Consider the following 23,522-nt stretch of genomic DNA (forward strand, 5'->3'; position numbering starts at 1 on the left):
CTTTTTGGGATTGGCTGAATACTATAGGAGATTCATTGAAGGTTTTTCCAAGCTTGCTAAGCCTATGACAGCTCTATTAGAAAAGAGTGCTAAATTTGTATGGTCTGATAAATGCCAGGCAAACTTTGATGAGCTAAAGAAGAGATTGACTATAGCTCCAGTGTTGATTTTGCCAGATTTAAGCAAGAACTTCTCTATATATTGTGATGCATCTCATTTGGGCCTTAGATGTGTGCTTATGCAAGAAGAAAGAGTAGTGGCATATGCATCTAGACAATTGAGGAAGCATGAGTTGAACTACCCTACTCATGACTTTGAAAATCTAGAGACATTATCTAATTGGGCATAAGAGTGATATCTATACAGACCATAAGAGTTTGAAGTATATTTTTATCCAATCAGATCTGAATCTGAGACAACATTGTTGGTTAGAATTGATCAAAGACTATAATTTGGAAGTGCATTATCATCCGAAAAAAGCAAATGTCGTAGCTGATGCACTTAGTAGGAAGAGTTATGCCAATGGACTTGGGATGACATTGATGCCAGCAGAATTGTGTGCTGAAATAGAGCATCTCAACTTGAGTTTTGTCACTAATGCAATGGAATTGGTGATAGAGCCTACATTGGAGCAAGAGATACGCAAAGGTCAATTGGAGGATAAAAAACTAAAAGATATAGCAGAGAATGTAATGCTTAGAAAGGCACCAGGATTCAGAATGGATGAGAATGGTACTCTTTGGTTCAGAAAAAGGATATGTGTACCTGAAGTGAAGGCTATCCGTGATGCAATTTTGCAAGAGGCCCATGAGTCTGCTTATTCTATACATCCCGAAGGTACAAAGATGTATTTGGATCTCAAAGAGTAGTATTGGTGGTATGGTTTGAAGAGAGATGTGGCAGAGTATGTGGCTTTGTGTGACACTTGTCAAAGAGTGAAAGCTGAGCATCAAAGACCTACAGGATTGCTACAACCAATGAAGATTCCTAAGTGGAAATGGGAAGAAGTTGATATGGATTTTATCGTAGGTTTGCCCTACACTCAAAGAGGTTATGATTCAATATGGGTAATAGTGGATCGACTCACCAAGGTTGCTCATTTTTTACCAGTCAAGACTACCTATACAGGTGCAAGGCTAGCAGAGTTGTACATGGAAAGGATAGTGTGTTTACACGGTGTTCTCAAGAAAATTGTGTCAGATAGAGGCACTCAGTTTATATCACAATTCTGGCAGAAAGTACATAGATCTTTGGGGACAAAGTTGAATTTTAGTTCTGCTTACCACCCACAAACTGATGGACAAACTAAAAGAATCAACCAGATTTTGGAAGATATGTTGAGAACTTGTGCACTATAGTATGGTAATAGTTGGGATAAGAGTCTACCATATGCGGAGTTCTCGTACAACAATAGTTACCAGAAGAGTCTTAAGATGACACCTTTTGAGGCGTTGTATGGACGTAAGTGTAGAACACATTTGTTCTAGAATCAGACTGGTGAAACTCAAGTGTTTGGACCCGATGTCCTTAGAGACACAGAAGAACAAGTGAGAATGATTAGAGACAACTTGAGAGTGGCTCAGTCCTGATAGAAGAGTTACACTGATACTCGCAGAAGAGAGCTGACTTTCGAAGTTAGAGATTATGTGTACCTGAAGGTGTCACCAATAAGAAGTGTGAAAAGATTCAATATGAAAGGAAAGTTGGCACCGAGGTATATTGGACCTTTTAAGATCCTAGAGAGACGTGAAGAAGTAGCCTATCAGTTGGAACTACCTGAGAGTTTGTTAGGAGTGCATGATGTGTTTCATGTTTCTCAATTAAAGAAGTGTTTACGAGTACCAGAAGAGCAGATTCCTTTAGAAGAACTTGCTGTTAAGGAAGATCTCACATATGAAGAGTATCCGATAAAGATCTTACAGACGGCAGAAAGAGTTACAAGGAGCCGAGTTATAAAAATGTGCAAGGTACAGTGGAATCGGTATACAAAGGATGAGGCTACTTGGGAAAGAGAAGAGAATTTATGAAAGTCTTATCCACAACTGTTTGAGTAAGCAATCGTTCGAATCTCGAGGACGAGATTCATCTTAAGGGGGGGGTAGAATTGTAACATCCTAAAATTTGCAGCCTTTTTAAAAATAGTAAATTTGATTTATTTAAGCAATTATGTGTGCATTCAAATATAGGAAAATAATAATTTTTGCTGAAATTAAAAAAAACATCATAAGGATATACACATGTTGATACACTCATGCTGGAGCATTGTACTTAATATGTTGAGTGGTTTTGATTTAAACTTAAAAGGAATTAAAAATCATTTAGAAATGGAATTGGAAATTTGATTGGAAAAAGAAAAATGCTTTCTTCTTTTCTCCCTCTCCTCTTCTTCATTTCGGCCCGCAGGCCTTTTCCTCCACGCCAGCCCGCCAGCCCAGCCGCGCGCCTTGCTCCTTTCCCCTCCTCCTGTTTTTCTCTTGGGCTGGCCCAGCTCGATCGGATCAACCGTTGTCGCGCCCCTCTCTCTCCCTACAGCTGACGGATCAGGCCCGCGTGTCGGCGCCGCCCCCAACCTCCCGCACCATGCGCGTCAGCTGCAACCGCCGCTCCGCGCCCATGTCGTGTGTTGTGGGAGCATCTCCCGAGCACCCGGCCTCTACAAAAGCAAGCCGAGCCCTTCCCCGCTCCCCCTGCTATTTTCCCTGCTCCCTCTTGCGTTCGCCCGTGCTCGAGGAAGCCGCAACCGCTGCGTCGAGGTCTGCCGTCTTCCCCTCTGCGCGGATTGCCGTCCCCAAGCCGACTTTGACCTTGTCATCGTGGTGAGCTTCGTCACCTTCCTCTCCTCCTCCCCATGCCATTTATTTCGAGTTTCGTGGCTTCTAGAGCCCTTAGCCGCGTGCGCCGGGAAGCTCCACATCACCGGTAATGGTGACCGCCGCCTTGGCTCTCTCCTCCGGCCACCTTCTCGGCCTAGACGAGGTCGCGTGAACCCCCGCTATCCCCCGGTGCTCTCGGTTCTTCGAACCATGGCCCGAAAGGCCGAGTTCCGCACACGCCGGTGACCTTGCCGCTGGCCATGGAGCCTCGCCGCTGGAGCCACTGTTCCCCGCCGGCCTTCCTTCTCTCTCTTCCCCTGACCTAATCCAAGCCACCCATTCCTTGATCAACAGCCCTGAATGGCCGATACCCCTTCGCGGGCAACTTTGCTAAAGAGACCCCCTGGTTTCGCCTAATTATGCCCGCAGTCCAAAACACAATTCCTGAGTACGCTTTCCCCTTTTGAAAATGTAAAAATATACTGTTTTAGTCCAAAGTATGTTTTTAGTATTTACAGAAATGTCATTGCACTGTTTTGCTTATAAAATCGTCGTTATAGCTCCGATTTGATCCGTTCAAATTTCGTTAGGTTCACAATTAAGTTCTCTACATGTTAATACCACTGTTAGCCCTGTTTGCAACATTTAAATTTTGAGATTAGATTTAGTTAAATAAATTGCTATAGGAAATCCTGTTTAAATCATAACTTTTGCGTTTTAGCTCCGTTTTTCGTGAACTTCGCATTGACGTGATCGTAGCGAGACATAGAATCTTTTCATAAATATTTTATCTTGTTTTCTATACTGCTAGTGTACTGTTCTAACTATAGGATTATTTGCTTTGCATGAATGTCTTTGGAATGTTGTATGTTGCCGTGTTGGTTACGTTCAAACGGTGAGGAGAACGTTGGAGACCAAGAGTTCTTTGACGATCAGTAGGACCAGCAGGAGTTTGCTAAACAAGGCAAGTATAGCATGGGCCTATGTTGATGTCCTATTCACTTTAATCATTCACTCATGTGCATGTGTCTAACTTTGATAACCGTAAGGACATCCTAGTTATTTGATGACATGTTTCCTTGACTTCTATGGGTTAATTGCATATGGGTAGATTGCTAGCGCTCTAACTGAACATGGTCTATACAATGGTTAATGGTTCTATGGAACTAAGGGTAAAACATGCTTTATAACAACTGATCCATAGGGCGAAGGTGCAAATGACTTTGATCATGATGCCCTAAGCCCTCCATAAGGACTTATCTATCGGCAAAAGCTGGGACTGATAGTGCAACCGTGAGAGTCATATGGCTCTGACTTTAGCTCAGTAATAGGACATTTTCTAGCTTGTTAGAGGTTACCTTTATGGCACAAAAGGGGCTTGCCATGTTGGGTATAGGGCTGCCTCTGTTCCTATGTATATAGCCGTGATGGATATGTGTCATAGGTAAGGGGGTTCCTACATCTGCCCGCCGAGGAAACCTAGCGGCCCTAACTTGTTAGAGAAACCTATGAAATGGCTTCATAGTGTACCCTGTCCACTCACCTTAGTAGTGATATGGGAGTAATTAACACAGGCATATGAGAATCATGACTCGCGGTGAATGTGCACAACCTCTGCAGAGGGTTACAAACTGTTATAACAGCCGTGCTCACGGTCACGAGTGGCCTGGAAAACTTACAAAATAACTAGTTAATTATTGTGCTCATTTATGATGTTCTATGATGATAATATGATACACTTGATTCTGATATCTGATCACGTGGGTTTAATTGGGCATAAGCATAACTTGATAATAACCGATGATAAAATCTTGACTTATTAAAAGTGCTAACTGTTGTAAACCAGAGTCAACCTTTTTGAGCTTTCATAACCCCATGTTAACTTGTTAAGTACGGGAAGTACTTACGCTTGTTTACTTTTAATATTTGGATAAAAATCCTGGATGGGTAATAGATGACAACGTGTATGAGGAGTTTCCTAAGGACTATTAGGCTTGTGGTCAACCAGTCGACCGTCCCTGTGTTGGAGCTTCCACGAGAGAGCTATCTTTTTACTTTCCGCTGTATTGTGTAAGACAATGTGATGTTATTAATCGTGATGTAAGATACACCGTGATGATACTCTATATAATTTGTCAACTTGTGTGTGTGACTGATCTCTGGGCACACATGAGTTTGGTGCATTTAATTTTATCCTTAAAATTGGGTGTGACAGCACACTTCGATAGTCTTTACTAGAAAACTAGTTGCTCTTTTACTAAAAGTGGATAATTATCTTATAATTATTTGTTAGGAAACTAACCATTTATCGTCGTACAAGCATGATAGTTATAATTTGCTAGTTATTTGATGCTAGTCGTTTATTATCATGAAATTGTGGTAACGGTGACAGAGGCAGGAATTTTAAGAGCCTAGATAATTCTTATTACATAGAAATATTTTTACCTAAAAACATAATGTTTCTCTTTAATATAATCTTTTCAATATATACTTCGCCCATGAGTTCAGGGTCACCGGGCGGTCTGCCACCCTGTGGCAGTTATCTCCCTTTGTCCGCCTACTTAGGTTATGTTTGGATCTCTCTAGTTTTTGCTAGTTTTTAAGAATTTGTCTTTTAGAAATTGGGTGAGATCCAAACAGTCTCATTTTTGTTGTCAGTTTTTGCCAAATTCTTAAAACCAGGAGGCTGTTGATAGTTTTTGTCAGTTTCTTATGACCCAAAGAGCAATAAATGAAGCCAAATTTTTAAAAATTAAAATCCAAACACTCCACTAGTTTTTTCTCAGAATCCAGATTTTAGAAACTAGAAGAAAAACTGGTTTCTAAGAATCCGGAACTGATCCAAACGGGGCCATTCGTGCTGGTGCAGATTACACGTGGTGTTCTTGTGCTCGTGCGTGGCACATTTCGCGCCAATAGTTGTTAGGACTGGTTTTTCAGAAGATATAATGTTACTTGCAGATCTATGCACCCAAATCGTTCAGAATCATTACACGAGCTGTATATATAGTTTTCATGTATCCTCGTGGATCATGATAATTAACTGATAATTGTGCCTGTGGGTTTGGTATTAATTGTATGCATGCCACTCATCATTGCTGCGTTCGTGTTCCTGTTGCCCACTTAAAAAAAAAAGCTCATAAAAAATTCAGTTAGGACCATCCACACAACTAATGACCTGCAGATTAATGTTATACGTAGCGCGTTGCCCAAAATTTTACAAGATCCTGACTGGAAAGTACACAGATTAACAATCATCAGAACCATGCATATATAGCCAACTGTCAAGAATACTGATACCTACTACCTACGGGATTATGTATATCACACTACGGAAAATCACCATTTCCAGTTTTTGCCATCTGCCTCACTGTTTCAATTCAAGCCACACGAAAGGTTGACGACTGTATATATTAATCGACCCGACCTTTTTGTATAAATCTTGGATCCTTGGTTTTTCTTTTCCCTAGCTAAAACATCAAGTAGCACGTTTTTGTTTAAAAGGATCCATCATTACTTCCATAAATCATCAGTACATAAAACATTCAGCCTGTTCGCTTGTTGGTTTCAGCCAGCCCAAACTAGCCAGCAAACAGTGTTTTTCTCTCACAGCAAACCAGCACCAGCCAGCCCAAACCAGCCCAGAAACCAACCAGCGAACAGGCCGATTTATACTGGCATCACTTTTTGGATTTTCACTACTGGTTTTGTGAACCGCCTGTAGAAAAAAAATGGAAATGGTGATTTTCGGTGGCGCGGTTAGCGAGGCGAGGACGACAGCGACGCAGGCGGGGTTCACGTGCGCGCCAAGCAGCTCAGCATTGTCCGCGCCATGGGGAAAAACCAGCTCACGGCAGCGGGAGTGACCAGAGCGGCAGTAGCACCGCACGGCACAGCACGGGCATAGCATAGCGACGACACAGGCAGGAGCGGGGCAGCGGCAGCTTGTCCGCCGACATCGCCGCTGGAGGTAAGGGGAGAAGACCTACTCACTTACAAGCGGGGCCCACTTGCCAATCGTCCACCTCAGCATCAAAGTCCACCTCAGCACGCCAGCATGACAAAACCGCTATGCAAAACCACCATGGGGTTATTTAAACGGCTTTACAAAGGTGAGAGGGTTAAATACCTGATTTTATAAATTGGGGGTGAAGTAGTCAAGTAGCAATAGGTGGGGGGTTATGTAGACTTTTTCTTAGTGTAAATCATGACAAGCTTACACAAGCGCTAGAAGAACACAAATCAAATGATTTTTCGCATGAAATCTGAGCTGGGGATGAAACTCATAACCTCATCCCTTGCGCATTGCTCCTTAGCATTATGCCTCAGAGTCACTTGTTAACTAAGTGGTTGATACATTCATTTTATATTTACTTTAGTGAATATTGTAATACATTTTGAGACCTTAAATGAATTAAAAAAAAGGTTTAAACCAAAAAGTTTTATATCTCGTCGAGTACTACAACTTTGATTTAGAACACTTTTCCATCTTAAGTCATTTGAAAATAAAAAAATATTAATTTTAAAATCACTATTCTTGAATCAATTTTTTGAGCCCTAATAAATAATTTTAAATAAAAAAGTAGTCAACTAAAAAGTTGCAGATCTTTTCGACTACTATAACTTTGGTTTAGATCGTTTCTCCACGAGTGGTTATTTGTGAAGTTCAAAAAGAAAAATAAATTTTCAAATTATTTGTACCGGTAAGAAAACCATCAGTATAAACATATGTATAATGACGGTTTTCTTAAGGCCATCACCAGTGTAAATTCAAGATTTACACTAGCAGCCCCTTAAGGTATTTACTAGTATTATAGATCCAATCTGCACTGATGGTTGTCTTAAGTCTATGGCCCGTGTAAATAAAGGATTTATACCGGCGATAATGTTAAAAAATCGGCTAGTAGAAATGTATCTCCGTTAGCGGGTCATAGCGGTAGACCTATAATTCTATTTGTACTACCACATTTTTTTATGAACAGCCAGTGAAAAAAATCCCAAATATTGATAAAAATCGTTTATGTACTACTATATATTATTAGTTTTCAGCTATGCACCCACAGACCAAGCATTATTCTTTTTTGGGACGGAGGGAGTATATGATCTCGGGAAGCCTGATATGCTTTATTAAGTTTCCAACTCAAAGACTCAGATATGTTCAAGATCATGACAAAAGGCAACAAGCTAGATCGAACTTTGGAATGGAACAATTTTGAGATTTGCACGAAAATTGGATAGCGACGCACGCTTTGAGAATCTCAATCGAACAGCGCACCGGATCAGGCCCAAAAGTAGTCTTAATACGTTGATGATTGACGAACAAAATTATAAGCACACATGGTCCCTACAAGGACGTTGTTAATTGGATTTCTTGGATCATCGAGAACAACACACACTATTGTTAATTTTATGGAGATGGGGAGATGGAGATGTACAGGCCAACGTACACACGGATGAACGTACCTTCCAGGAGAGACCTCACATGCAACCAAGCTAGCTAATGGTCCAGGCTTAATTCTTAAAAAAATGTTTAACCAATTTGCTTAGCTAGATACGCATCTCGGCAGTTGCTCAATCTATGTGTACCAAATGTATATCTCCTCATGATAGTCTGTCGAAATGTGCGCTACTTTTTGGTGACAGATCTTGAGTAGGTACTTAGTTTTGTTGATTCCTGTACTCTTAACATATGGAACAGAATCAGTATTAGTTGCTACGAATCGTACCATAGCGAAGTTGTGGAAAATGTATCAAGCTGGCATGTTTGAAATGATGCTTGAACTTTGTACACAGGATTTTTGCAAAGTAAAAGATGGACAAGAAATCTGTTTTTCAAAAGAAAAGATGTACAAGAAAATTCTCTTGTTCCAATGCAAGTGGGGCCTCAATATATGCACATGAGTTCATTGTGAGTTCATTAATGACTGATTGCATTGCTTACATTTAGATTAACTCTCTTGTCATAGACTTAATTATGGTGAAGTCAAAATAGACGCCACCTGAGTTGGTACAGACGTAAGCACAATAGTTATAGTACATTACTTAGTATTTATAATCAATAATCCAATAAGTTTGAATGTTCTTAGTTGGTTAAGATTAAGAAACATATATACTATCCAGTAACATTTTTAAAATATTCTCTTGAGTTGCATCAAGAATATTCTGTCACCTCCCAATCACCATGGCAAATTTATTAACACAATAATGCAAGCAACTATATATGCGTACCAAGTTAGACCACTCGTTTGATATTTGTTAAGCTGACAAGTTGAACCAAGAAATGTATTACACTGCTGTATGCCATTGCCCGTTGCAGCTGGAACCAGCAGGGATATACGTATTGCCGGTTCACTCCAAACTTAATTAATTTGGCAAAAGTTTGCTCTAGAGTTTGCCTAGTGTTGAAATTTGGCTATAGCTTACACAAACAAACAGTGAACCCAATTAAAATAGATTCAGAATGCATGATACACGGGACAAATTCATCACTCATCTATCGATTTACACCAACCGATAAGTATATATACTCTGATCTACATTCTAAAATTTCCTTTTAAAAAAATCTACATTCTAAACAAAAAAAAATTCTATGTATATTCAGTAGGATTAATTAGGACACACATCATCTGTCAAGGAAATGTACTAGCTAGCTAACAACTTTGTTTCAGTACCACACTAGTTGGAACGGACGAGGAAAGCTCCTATGGTCAAAATGATACTCAACGTGCGCTTATAGTTTGCATACTGATTAAGCATTCAATGTGGTTTAGGGTGGTACCAGTACTAGACTTAGCATTACAGCAAGTACACACTAGTACTGCAGTACAGCCAAACTTGGTCCACTTTACTCCAGTCTAAAATATTCTCGCAAAGACAGGATCAAGCTATTTTAATTTGATTTCTATAAAAGTTGTTCCTTGATTATCTTTATTATGATATGTATTTTAGTGATAATCATGCATGCATGGTTAGTGTGCAGTAAACAACTACTATCAAATACAGAACTGATCACTCCTGTTGGCCAAGAACCATCATGAAAATGAAGAATTAATGGTTCAAAACATTCGGAAATTTGTTAGGAATGTTTCGTATATGAAAATCGTCACGAGTTATTCGGATAATAGCTTATATTCATATGGTTATTAGTTTTCAAAGTTAAGATGCATATACATCCCTGAATTAATTCAGACCTAGGCCTCATTGATTGCGTCAATAAACTTTCACCGTCAATTGAACTTACCAGTTACTCCCTCCATTCCAAACGATAAGATGTTTTTAGATACGTAGTTTTTGCTATATATGCACTTAGATATACACTATGTCTAGATGCGTAGTAAAAAATAATGTATCTAGAAAAGTCAAAACATTAATTATTTGGAACGGAGGGAGTACCATCACACAGATGTCTATATGTAGTGTAGAGGTGAGAAAAACACTCAGCAAGTCGTGTGCAAGTCCATTGCAAATAATTATTAATCCTACAGAGTACAATTGCTCAAGAGTGTAAGCTATGGTTGAATATGACATATGCAATTTAGAATGGGGTCACGGAATCATCATGCAATATGTTAAACACATGCACGACGACAACAAGTTTACAAGTTTGCCAGGTTGATCCTGACGAAGACTGATACAACTCAAAATCCCAAGTTGGAGCTAAGAAACCAGTAGGAAATAGGCCAAACATTCTCACCAGCATACCTGAAATAGAAGGAAATGAGCTTATTAGGTCAGCTAGTAGGGACAGGGGGTATCTTCAGTTTCTATTACCTTCAATTTTAGGTCCCTTTTTCTTTTCAGAAACAAATATGTTCAGTTTCACAAGGATATTATCCTTATATTAGCACAAATAACGAAGCTTGCAAAATCCTCTTTGAAAGGAGGGCAATGCTATAAGGTACTCCTATTACCTAATAGGAGGTAATAGTTCAAATAAACCTAGACCATTGATTTTTGAAATTTTCTAAATTAAATATATATAACTTAAAATCTCCCAAATCCCCTAGTCACCGGCCAAACATAGTTGCCTTTCCTTTCTTAATTATGTGCACCAGGCAGCATGCATGGGATCCCAATGGCGTACATCACAGAAGCGCACAAGCAGGCATTGGCATTAATTAAAATTAAAAATCATTTTTGATGCATAACGTGCACTTGGAATTTGCCCATTAACATTGTGGATTTTACTAAATCACATAGATTAAAAAACATATGATACAATCTTATATTTAATCTTTTTTTAAAATTATTTTTCACTTCCTTATACTATGCAACTCCAAACGAAGATGGCCAATGTCAACACAACGTTATACATAAAAAAGAGTTTGTTGATGCAACGTTGATTTTGATCTCCAGAACGCACACGCTCTTTTGTTTGAAACCACAAAAGCTAATACAACGTTGATCTCCAAAACCAATATAATTCTGACTCTGCTGATACATGCAACACATAATTAACGTTGCACATGCAAATCACATATTCACATTCATATAAAATCAAGTGTATCAGATTACATTGCAATCAAAAGATATCAAGTCCAACGTTGCAAAATTAAAAAGATTTACTATATCGACCATATCAGCATGCATCAATCAAATATAGGAAAAATATATTTTATATCCAAAACTTTCCATACTTATCCCATTTTACAAAATAAAAAAATTAAATAAATATATATTTCACCTATTACCTCCTAGAAGGTAACAAGAGATCATAAGCGTCCGATCAAAATAAATGAACGGCTCATAGTCATTTGGGAGTACCACGACAAAGCCCGTGAAAGGATTGGTACGTCGCTTGGAATTAGTGTTCCCTTAATTTTACAAAACTCGTAGTGGAATTAGCAAAAATCATGGTCCAGTTTCCAAATCACATCCTCCGATTTTCTTAAAAAAATTGGATACACCAGGATTGAGTTATTTAAGATAAGCAATTAAGACCGCAGCTCCTAGATGACGTCCAGGAAGTTACTATCACGAGGTCCCTAACACAAGTAAGCACAAACCAAGTAGAACACACAAGAATCACAATGGAATGCAAATAAGGGGATTCACCATTCGTGAATAAATAAATAAATAAAATAAAAAATAAGGGGATTCACAATCAGACCAAAGTGGAGATGCAAAGATTTGTTTATCTAAAGTTGGTATTCACCACCATGAATCCCACCCGAGAGTGAAGCTTAAGCTAGATCTCTTTCAAACACTTTCCTTAATCCACTAGCTTGGTATTTTTACTTCCGAAGACAACAGTGTACGTCTCACAAACTTCCTGCAGCACACCATAGCCTCGGGTGCTTGGTGGGTGACGCCAAGCCATCTAGGAGGTTTCACCTCTAAGAGTAACAAATTATTCATGAGTTGCTTGATTTTTTCCACGAGTTCTCAAGGCTAAGAATTGCTTTCTTGTGCTCTCTTTTATTCTGTAGCTCAAATTCTCTTAACCCAACCAAAGGATTTTAACTCGAACATCAGTTATATCTAGGTAGACATATATATGATTATATTCCATAAGATTATATCCTGATTGGGTACTGATCCACATAAATGCTTTGCCCGCAGCAATATATATTTGGATGCCCTAGCTGGAATTTCTAGGTTTTGGCCTACATTCCAGCTATCTAACTTCTTCAATGTTCATAAAGCTAGGTGAGCTTAGCTAGTAAGCAATACATACATAGAAAACACAGAGCAGAATCTCACTTGTTTAAACATAGTAGTGTCCCTACTATCTTTCAACACAGAGTAGCTAGGCAGCATAATCCATAGCTGCATATGCGTGACTTCGGTAACAACAATATTGCATCTATATATATCTAGCTAATTGGCCACGGTTCCTAATTTACTAGGCCCCATTTCTTAACACTCGTAATTAAGGAGTAGTGGTTAAGGACAGCTATACACAGGAGTACAGGACATGGAACTGCAGAGAGATGGCTAGGAACTGGTCCTACATTATTAGATAAGCACAGAGACATATTCTATGCCATGTTTATGTTGGGTTTGCCATCATACTCAACATCACTTGTTAATCCCTAGCTACTAGTGATCAAATCAAGCTTCAACATTGTTTTCCCCCCTTGCATGTCATCCATTGATCACTGAGCCTGTTCGCTTGCTCGTAAACGATCGTAAATTTCTAGCCAGGAACAGTGTTTTTCTCTCACACCAAACCAGCCAGCAGTAAATAATCCACGATACGATACGGCCTCCCGAACAGGCTGACTATTGTTTTCTCCTGGCCCCACAGACCCCAGCCTCCTAAGCTCTTTCCTCTCTCTCTCTCTCTCTCTCTCTCTCTCTGCCTACGTGTATAAATGCCCAGCTCCTTCCCTCCCAAGTGAGAAGCAGCAGCAGCAGCAGCACTCAACCAGAGCTCTCAAGAAGCTTGTAGTTGTGTTTGCTTTGCTCAATCGACTGGAAAAATAGCAGAGAGAGATCACCATAGTCCATAAGACCATAACTGAGTTATTAGCAAGAAAGTGGTAGAGAGGTATGGGGGTGATGGACGAAGCAGAGCCAGTGAAGAAGACGATGATAAGAGTGAGGGAGTTTGACGTGGAGAGGGACCTCCGGGCTGTGGAGGAGCTGGAGCGTCTGTGCCAGGTCGGCCTGTCGGGCGACCAAGGCTCTGACCCTGTCGCCGACCATGATGGTGGCGGCGCGGAGAAGACGACCAAGAGCAGCAAGAAGAAGAAGAAGAAAGGCATGTCGCTCTACGTCGAGCAGATCGGCCACCCGTTTGCCCGGGTGCGCCATGCGCCGGACAACGTCATGCTGGTAATTTTACTATACCACAACGCATGCACCCAGCCGCCGCCATTGACGCTTCAGTCTGACCTTGCGTGCCTCCGGCATGATAGCGATGCTCATGAGTGTGCTTGATTTGTTCAGGTTGCTGAGTACGGGGACGAAGACGAGGTTGTCGGAGTGATCAAGGCGTGCACCAGGATGGTGAGCAGAGGGAAGAAGAAGCAAAGCCTCAGCAGCAGCTCGAAGCAGTTCGTCAAGGTGGCATGCCTTCTTGGCCTCAGGGTATCCCCCTCCCACAGGTGATTAAACAACTGAGCAATTAACCCGAGTTAATCACTGTGCACAAATCATCCGATGCTGACACATTGCGCGAGCAAAGCAATGCGAGCAACCACCACCACCACGTGGGGTCAGTGCGCTGACAGTCGCCTTCGTCTCCGTTTTGCAGGCGCCTCGGGATCGCGACGGAGCTGGTCCGGCGCGCCGAGTCGTGGTGCGCGGCGCGCGGCGCGGCGTACGCCACCATGGCCACCACCGAGTCCAACGCGGCGTCGCTCGCGCTCTTCACCGGCCGCTTCGCGTACGCGCCGTTCCGGCGGCCGGTGTTCCTGGGCCACCCCGTGCACCGGCACCGGGTGCGCATCCCGCGAGCCCACCGCGTGCTGCGCCTGCCCCCGCCGCTCGCCGTGGCCGCCTACGCCGCGCTGCTCCCGCCCTCGGCCGGCGAGTTCCTCCCCGCCGACCTCCCGGCCCTGCTCAACCACAAGCTCACCCTCGGCACGTACCTCGCCATCCAGCGCGGCGGCGGCCCCGACGAGGACCCCGCGCGGACGCCGCCGTCGTTTGCGCTGCTCAGCGTCTGGGACGCCACGCGCTCCCTCCGGCTCCGCGTCGGCGGCGCGCCCACGCTCCTCCGCGCGTCCCTGGCCGCGGCGCGCGCGCTCGACCGCCACGCGCCGTGGCTCCAGGTGCCCTCCGTGCCCGACATCTTCCGCCCGTTCGGGACCTACCTCATGTACGGCCTCCGCATGTCCGGACTGGAGGGCCCGGCGCTCCTCCGCTCGCTCTGCCGGCACGCGCACAACGTCGCGCGCAAGAACCCCGCGTGCGCCGTTCTGGCGGCCGACCTCGGGCCTGACGACCCGGCCAAGGCCGTGGTGCCGCACTGGCCCAAGTTCTCGTGCGACGAGGACGTCTGGTGTATCAAGAAGCTCGGTGATTCCACCGCCAGCGACAATGCTGGCAGCGACGACGATGAGTGGACGACGTCGCCGCCGCCCAGCGTCCTGTTCGTGGACCCCCGGGAGTTCTGACGTTGGCCCAATGCGAACAAGTTTTGATTTTTTATGAAGACCCTGTATATACATTATACATGGACATGATGTTGCAAGTCGATACAAAAATTGGATTGCGTCTTGCAGCTTGCACTTGCACCCCAAGTATGATTGGTTCTGAAACTGTGAACTTCTGGAGAGCAGTCGGTGGTCATTTTCTAAGTGAACTGGTCATCTACCTATCTCTCGAAGATGCATTCAAGGGCCAGAACACTGGATATGCTGCACTTGGGGTCTCTTGTATAGCAATGAATCATAGCTCATTCTAGCACAGTTATTCGATCAAATTTCAAAGTGAATAAAGTTTATTTGTTTATAGTTTACATGAACTGAGTCACAGCAGCATCGACCATGCAACCAGCGTGAATTTGAGTGATGAGGACTACACAAGGGAGTTGGAGGGAGAAGCCACAAATTGCAGCTCCGGAAAAAAAAAAAAACTCCTCCTCCGAAGGTATTTGGTACGGCTCCTCCGCCGAAGCTGTTGTTGAAGCTAGAGCAAGAGCCATACCAAACATACCCGTTACAATCAATAGTTCCCTTGAATAATTTATAAGGTCCATATCACCGACCATCGAACAAACGTAAATCAAGGTATTGAAGCTTTGAAAGAAGTCTTCTACTTACTGTATCTTGTAGTAATCTCTTGTTTCAACAAGATCACATCTGGCACAAATGTTAGATCAAATCTCTGAATGTTGAAAATGAAAGGCTTTTCTATGCAGCAACTTGATGGGTCAGCTGAATGCAGCTCACAAAGGAAAGTGCTGATTTCGTGATAATGTCACAACCAACCCCAGATAGCATATAAAGGGGCTCGAATACTAATTGCCTTTTACCCAATTGCAGAGTGCAGACAGTGCGTATCTTCTTCAAGCCACTGGCCACGGCCAGGCCCTACGTGAAATTTATACTAAGACTTACGTTCTGGGCTCTCTCTTAATCAGGATAGAAACAGCTAAGAAACAAACGAAGCAATTTTATCCTTGTACTGCCTCAGTATCCTTAGGTTCTCCAAAACCTGAAACAGAAACGTTGGACATTATGATATACGTAGCAATCAAACTATTTGTTTGGTGAAAAGTAACAAATATGTTTTTCTATAAAGAAGTAAAAATATGTACAGAGGGCAAAAATACATAAAATTGCAAAATAGTGCAATTTGCAAGTGACACTGGAAACCAATACAGCTTGGAATTTGATTCTGAAATGCATTTCCTACTTCGAATGACATGCAGCTATCGATGCCAACTTACATGTGTTGGCTGTTCATTTTCCAAATGCAAACAGAACAAAACTGAAGATATTCTATGTGCACCGAGAAAAAGTGCAGTTGTTTATGTCATACATCTGCTGTGTAAATTTTTTTTCAAACTATGAACAGAACATTCCTTGCATTTCTCTTGGTCTAAAGAGCCTCCCTAGAAAGGAGGCCACAAATTAAAGACAGAAGCATATCTGTTGCTGGCTGTCATGTGCAGATTGAGAATAAATATGCGAGTTGGCCCATCTAATAAAGAGTGTAATGTGGACAAGAATATGCATAAGCAGTCCAATCTGCTTAAAAGACACTATGCAACTATATCTAACAAGAACTGCAATTGGACGAGGATAAACAAAATATAAGTCCAATCAGTTAGTGAACCACTTAAGCAAAAACCGAATAGAACTTGTTACAAAGGGAACAAATAAATAAGTTAGACAAAACAACAATCTGCTTTTAGGTCACCTTGCATGAGGAATGTACCCAAATAAAAGAGAAAAAATGGCTAGTAATAATATAACAAGCCTAGAAAGAATAAAAGAACAAAGAAAAGCTAACAACAAACAAAAATATCAGTCAGTGAATAGTATCCTGCAATCGAACACTTTATTTTGCACATTCCAATAGCATATTGCACGCACCAATTGGCACAGATACTAATCCCTGAAATAATAATTCACTGATGAAGACTAATCAGCAATGATGGATAAGAAATGCACTCCAAATAATCTGAAATAGTAATTTACTGGTGAAGATTAATCACCAATGATGAATAAGAAATACACTTCGAATCATTCCCGGAGACCAAAAAGATATCATGTTGCTTTTTTTTTGGAAGGTGAAAGATCCACAAGAATACAGTAATCACGCATGTTTATTTTGATCTATATAGCCGATTGCTTAGGAGCACTGCCAAGACTATACCAGTTTTGATTCCCTGTCCACACATCATGTCCAATAAGGTTCGATTCATAAACAGATACACTTTCAAAATAACGAGTTATATCCCACCATGCTGAGGAGTGAGGAGGGTTGGAAGCTGGATGGCAACAGCTGAGAAGAGGAACTCTCAAAACAATGTGTTAGATCTCATTCCTTCTTGTTACTTGCCCAAAAAAAATGACAAGGATAGCTAATTCAACAAATATAGGCATGAAGATAAGCTGCATGCTGCCAACTCCTTGCCTCAGTTGGCTCAAAGGATGGCTGTTGCACATGCCACAGTGTCTTTCAACTTCGTTCATTAGTATTAGGAATTAGGCATTTCGCCCAGCAGACATAATCATAGGAATTGGGACCAGATCTGCCTTGGTACTCCACATCTGTACTTAGTTTAGCCATTGGAATTTTATAAGCTTGTGATTCAAGGAACTGCAAAAATATCAGTCAAAATAACCAAACTTGTCTATAGAATCTTACTGATTTAAAGTTCCAACCTGAAGGTAAGTTCAAACAGCAGAGTTACAAAAGAAACCACAGAAAAAAAAACATAAAAAATTGCTAACCTTTAGTTTTTCCCGAGCATTTTCAAGTAATTACTCTTCTGAACTTCCTCTCTGACAAGAAATAGCGGTGATGCCACAAGCTTCTTCTCGTTTATCATAGAGATAGAACCCAAGTCAAAGATCATGAAAATCTCCCTATATTATTTGTCATAGATGTTAGCTATTGCGTATGAGTTTTTCATGAATAAGTTCCTCAATAACAATCGAACTATAAATACCTGCAGATAAACTTTCTCCAGTGCATCTTCAGGCCATGTGGGCTCAGCTGATGCACTAGATAGGATAGTGACTCAAACGGTGTACTGCCAATTGATGCACCCTTTTTCATACAAAGGGGGAAGAAAACTGTTGGGATAAAAGGGCAAATACAATGCACAATTAATCCCTCATCTTGTGATGAATCATGAGAAGAACATTTACCATCAGATCAGCAGCGGCAATTAACAATCACATGCACAATAGACACAATGATTTACGTGGAAAACCTCCTCAAGGTGAGGAGTAAAAACCACGGGACCAACCGGTCCACTCCAAGCTTGCAAGCTTCCACTATATTTAATAATGGGTACAAGCAGTCTTCTCTAGAGCATCTAGAGGATTACACCAGCAGCAACACATTCATCAAGTTACAGACTTGGCATCAACTACAACCACAACCTTCTAATAAGAGGAATGGCAGCAGCCAAACGGAGAAGTCACAGATTCTGTCCCCCTCTGTAATCAGTTCATATCTTACAAAAAACAGATCCAATGTGCACGAATTTTGGTAGGAAACTATATCCACGAGTCCCCTAACCACTTACCAAATTTCAGCTCAATCGGACACCGTTTGACCACCCAAACAAATCATCTACTAAAACTGCCATGTTCTAAAACTGCAGTGACCCGAACTGACAAAACCCCTCTCAAATCTGGTGCTCTACTCAACCAATCCTCGAACCAACTTAACAAATCAAAGTACTCTAAGTGAGGAACGAGCTCACCAAGTTTGGTGCCAATCCAACCACGTTTGAGACTCCAATCACCGGCTTGAAGATGACCGGTTCAGAGCCACCAAATCTGGACAGATTTGCTTCTCCTTCTTCCTCTCTTCTTTCAAGTTGTGTTGTTCTTGTGTTCTGCTCTCACCTCCTCTCTCACAGCAGCAGCTCTCTCTCTTGCTCAGCTGAGAATGGAGGCTAGAGTTTTCTCTCTTTTATCCTTCCTAGGATCAATCTCAACCGTTGATTCCAACCGAAATCAACGGTGTACAAGCACTGGGCTTGTGGGATGTTTTTGCTGGGCTCAATTGCATCCTCCATGTGGAGGGATAGCCCAACAAAAACAAGGTACTATCATCGTGAAGAGGAACTTTCCATTCCATATCATGAGAAGTAACACTGCGAGGATCTGTAGTCAGGATGTTAAAAGAGGCAGTGGAGACCCAGCAGCTCAGTTTCATTCATGACACATCACTGGGAAGGCAAGCGAAAGCAGGGTTAATCACGTACGCAAACAATTGACAAGCGTCCATTACATTTGTTGATGTAAAACTAAAGCATAAATCGTATGGGTGTACCTATATAATGCCTTGCACGGTTCAACATCGGGACCTGCTCTGAAGTTTTTCAGCTTGACATTATTGCCCATTTCCCTCAATTTTACTGTCAACAAAGGCCCGTAATAATCAGCTTGGACTAGTTAACTGATCACCACAAGGGAACCAAATTATTGATTACTCCCTCCGTCCTAATATTAAGGCGTAATCACTTTTTATTCAAATCCTATAACATAAGGCGTACTCTCTCTAGACACACGTACATCGATACAGTAATACAGTGTTGAAAGATACTCATCTTTGAACCAGAGGTGGTTACACCTTATATACTGGCACGGAGGGAGTACATGTCAAAGCTATAACTATTTTGCTTAGTATTTGTCAGGTAAGCAAGAAACATATCGGCCTGTTCGTTTGGCCGTGGCTTGTTGTAAACGATCGTAAATTTCTAGCCGGAACAGTATTTTTCTCTCACACAAACCAGCCAGCAGTACTTCTTCACGAACCAGCAACGATACGAACCAGCCAACCGAACAGGCTCATAATACGTTTCTAAACCAGAGAATTGGTGCCCAACTGTGTTGCCAGTCACTTCCAGACGAACAACAGGTGCTTAAAGATAACATGGAAGCAGCTGGTCAGCTGGACTACATTCCTTGCATTCCACATCATGGGTGCCACACTCATGCAGATGATGGTCAGGCAGGATGAGACAGACGAAGTCCAGATCCTGGTAACATTCTCTCGTAGTTGAGTTTTAATGATAAAGCAAATAAAGGCATGCGCACAACAAACTGAAAACCACGCATACATAAAATTTGCAGCTACAGCTAATCGGTGATCAGTCAAGGCGGCGCAGGAGATACTCGATTTCGACGTCCTTGGTCAGTGGCATCACCCACTGATCATACAGCTTGGAGAGCACTTTGGGATCGACCTTGCACTCGCTGTCACCAGCAGTGGCATTGTCCTCCAAGATGACGTTCTGCCCGAAGGTCCTAGCCTTCTTCTCTACTCTCTTCTTGACCTTCTCTTCCACAGCCTTGAATGTCAGCAGATCCATCAGAGAATTGCTGTCCTGCATTGACAGTGTGATGAAGTATAAATGGTTCATGTTCTGGAGCTTCATGTCTAAAGCACATTGAAAGCAGTCTGAAGATGTGATAATGTGTGAGTACCTTAGTACCATACAATATATATAACATACAAATACAAAGCTACCCATTGGAGGAAATTAAGCTGTTTTCTTAGTTGAACTTCAACTATCAAGGTGCACCAATATGTGTAGCCCTTGGGAACACCAAACATTTCTTATATTGCTATACATAATACCACTAAACCTACCAACCCTGTAAATATAAGATAATTTGAGGAGGAAGAGAATGAGATGTTCAGTAGATTGACCTTTGCTTTTATTAATCGACTATAATCTTGAGGAGCGTCTTTGAACTTCACCTCAGCAACATATTTACCAATATGAATTCTTTGTGATAGAACCTACAAGAAACAAAACCGTATGTTACAGGCATACAATAATTTCAAAGTGAAAGGCTGCCAATTTGCATTTATTCCTGTAGTAAAAGAAATTCTAGCATAGAAATCATACCTGCAGACACGCAAAATCCAATGCAACTGTTTGTGCATAGCTACCATCATCACCATCAACAGTGAACAGTGGGAGCAATTCATCAAAATACATTTTCCATATTGCATCATTCACAGTGACCAATGAAGCAAAAGGATGCAAAACCTAATAAAAAAAAGCAATAGAAGTTCAGCATCTCAGCAGTTATCATTATCAGTTCTTGATATGCCAAGGTTAATGCCTGACGATGCGCACCTTTGGGGAAGTCTTGGTACGAAAGAGGGGCGAGGGGAGATCTTGAGGGAAGAATGGAACATCATCTGGCTTTTGATAATGTCCAGCCTATGAGAATTCACGAACGTATTGAGATTGTGTATGAGATTGCACAAGAATGATAACTATTGCAGCATATGAAAATTCACACATGTATTAAGATTGCGAAGGAGATAGCACAGAAATGTTATTGTTGCGGTATATGTGCAAATACCACCAGTGGCCTCTGACCCTCTGTGCTATTTGGCTTGGGTAAGAACATTTTTAAGCACTTCAATAGATGTTTTGACCTTGTTCATGTCCAATGAAATATCAGTAAACAATGATTGATCATATTAGTAACTCAGTTAGATAAATAATAGGAAGTATATTTTATTTTTGCGAGCCAACTGAATTTGACACAAACAAATAGAGACAGGATTCAGTTCTTCGAATCAACACACAGTGGAAAGCCATGTAGAGAAGTGCCAAGGGTGCTCAAAGAACCAAAATCCATCTCTACCCTGATAAGATCTGGGTTTCACCAAGTGCCATAACTGCATATAATGTGAACCTAAAAAAAGAAGAAGCCCTTATTTCAATCCTACTAGTGTACTGAAGTTCTACAAACGATTTGCTTTACTAGTTAAATTAGACCTAAATTAAGCATTACACAAGACAAAAATAGGTAATCTGCCAACGGCAACAACTGCAACCTCTACATTTCAGCTGAATTCCAAACCCAACCAATGGGGGGGTCTGGGCGTTTAAAAATCTTGTCACCTTGAATAGTAGGTAAGCTGATCACATTTACAATAACAAACGACAGGTTCAGCCCGACCAAGAACTTGAGCGCGCAGTGATTTGGCCTCATCCGCATAGTTCCTCAACCAGGCAAGGCAATACAAGTCTTAACAACAGAGAAAAATGACGGTCGGGCCGTCAGGGTCGGGCCTTTGCGCCGCAGCCGGCGTAAGACGAACAAGCGACGCATGAAAAGGAAGAAGCTTGCCTTCGCGATTGAGGGTCTCTGCTTCCCGGACGAAGAACTCCACGAGCGAATGTCCTCCGCCGGCGGCGGCGGGCGCGTAGGCCGGCGCGTTCCGCGGGTGCCGAGCGCGCTCGATGAGCGCGAACACCACGGAGTCCTCCAGCCGGACCAGCGCGTCGCGCACCGCGGCCAGGCTCAGCTGCTCGCCGCCCGCCGCGTCCATGGCGAGGAATGGATCGGAGTGCCGGAGGGGGAGGGCTAGGACGAATGGGGTCGGCCGTCAGCCAAGCGTGAGCTGCGGGTGGTTTGCCGCGGTGCAGTGGGGAAAGGCGCGTGATTTGGGCCTCCCCTCGCACGGTGGTGGCTGCAGTGGTGTTGACGCGGACTGCGAGTAGTTGGTGGAAATGGTTTGAGTGGCCATAGGGGCCAAAATGACCAATTTGCTCCACCTAAAAAAGAAGAAGTGCAGTGCGTGCACGACCGACCGCCCGAGTGTGGAAACTAACACACAGAGTCCTCCACATAAATTGGCAATTGCTCTCCTGGTCCATTCGTAGAAGACCGGGTTTTGGGACGTGTTTGGTATAGCTCCGCTTCATATATTAGGGTAGCTTTTCTTATATAGTGGAGTAGCTTTTATTAGCTTCAACCAGTGGAGATAAAGCTTAAGTAGCTTTTCTTAGCTTCGGCCTAGCTTTTCTTAGCTTCGGCCAGTGGAGACGAAGCTATTAAGAAAAACTTTTGATAAAACAGATCTTTATTGTGGATAAAAATAGTGAATATCTATAATACTCTTCTTTTCTTTTATCTTCCTTATTTATTTATTTATTAGATATATGCTCGTGCGTTGCACCGGGATCATAATTTTTTGGACTGAACCTCGTTACTCGGACGCAGACGCATGAGCTCAAGGATTTCGTATTAGACGCAGACACATGGATCCGGTCTTCGTATTAGGAACTGGGTAGGATGCAGATGCGTGAGCTCCGAGTGGAGGATGATTCGTATCGGACGTGGATATATGAGCAGGAGCGAGATTTGGTATCACCGGGTAGATTATTTTAGAAGTCTTTTTAGGTGTAGAGTAGAGATTTTCCCTCCTTATTTATCATCTTCATTCGATCGCTGTCAGTTTCTCAATCCGACACATTTCGTCTCCAATGCCACACCTGTCTCTCTCAGACTCCGCCCCTCCTTGTCCCATCAGACTTCTCTGACTTTGGCCCTGCCCTGACGTCTCTCCTTCTGCTCTTGCTACTGCTCCCACCCAACTCTATCCGACTCTAGCCCATCTGTTTCTCCTCGCCGCTAGTTCCGGCGCCCCACCTATAGGGACACCCGACTCCGCTCCGATGTGGCTTTCGCTCCATCCCAAGACATCATGCACAACTCTACGTCAACTGCCGCATCTCGCACTCCTAGATGAAGAAAGTTCAGGGAGGGTCCATGCGCTTCGGATGGAGGAGTGGGGCGAAGCCAGTTTTTTGGG

At 42.4% G+C, this 23,522-nt stretch overlaps 2 protein-coding genes and 1 long non-coding RNA gene across 4 annotated transcripts; 1 reads left to right on the forward strand and 2 right to left on the reverse strand.

The window, feature by feature from the left end:
* Nucleotides 1-13,301: 13,301 nt before the first annotated feature.
* LOC136471228 (acetyl transferase GW6a-like) lies at nucleotides 13,302-15,081 on the forward strand. The gene is made up of 3 exons (XM_066468964.1): nucleotides 13,302-13,592; nucleotides 13,707-13,864; nucleotides 14,014-15,081. Exons 1-3 carry the CDS (start codon nucleotides 13,308-13,310, stop codon nucleotides 14,876-14,878), a joined length of 1,308 nt encoding a protein of 435 aa, XP_066325061.1. The 5' UTR covers nucleotides 13,302-13,307; the 3' UTR covers nucleotides 14,879-15,081.
* A 163-nt stretch (nucleotides 15,082-15,244) lies between these two features.
* LOC136471229 (uncharacterized) lies at nucleotides 15,245-18,819 on the reverse strand. Of its 2 annotated transcripts, XR_010761967.1 has the most exons (4): nucleotides 17,887-18,819; nucleotides 17,669-17,803; nucleotides 15,527-15,920; nucleotides 15,245-15,439 (listed from the first exon to the last, which is right to left on the reverse strand). It is a non-coding gene; the product is annotated as an uncharacterized lncRNA (long non-coding RNA). The 2 variants fall into 2 exon arrangements; XR_010761966.1 differs by lacking the exon at nucleotides 15,245-15,439 and having other exon boundaries at nucleotides 15,452-15,920.
* Nucleotides 18,820-19,843: 1,024 nt separating this feature from the next.
* Nucleotides 19,844-22,453, reverse strand: LOC136471231 (chorismate mutase 2, cytosolic-like). Its single transcript, XM_066468965.1, has 5 exons — nucleotides 22,026-22,453; nucleotides 21,046-21,132; nucleotides 20,812-20,955; nucleotides 20,610-20,702; nucleotides 19,844-20,283 (listed from the first exon to the last, which is right to left on the reverse strand). Exons 1-5 carry the CDS (start codon nucleotides 22,254-22,256, stop codon nucleotides 20,047-20,049), a joined length of 792 nt encoding a protein of 263 aa, XP_066325062.1. The 5' UTR covers nucleotides 22,257-22,453; the 3' UTR covers nucleotides 19,844-20,046.
* Nucleotides 22,454-23,522: the final 1,069 nt, after the last annotated feature.

This window comes from Miscanthus floridulus, chromosome 8 (assembly GCF_019320115.1).
Source record: "Miscanthus floridulus cultivar M001 chromosome 8, ASM1932011v1, whole genome shotgun sequence".
NCBI classification, from domain to species: domain Eukaryota; kingdom Viridiplantae; phylum Streptophyta; class Magnoliopsida; order Poales; family Poaceae; genus Miscanthus; species Miscanthus floridulus.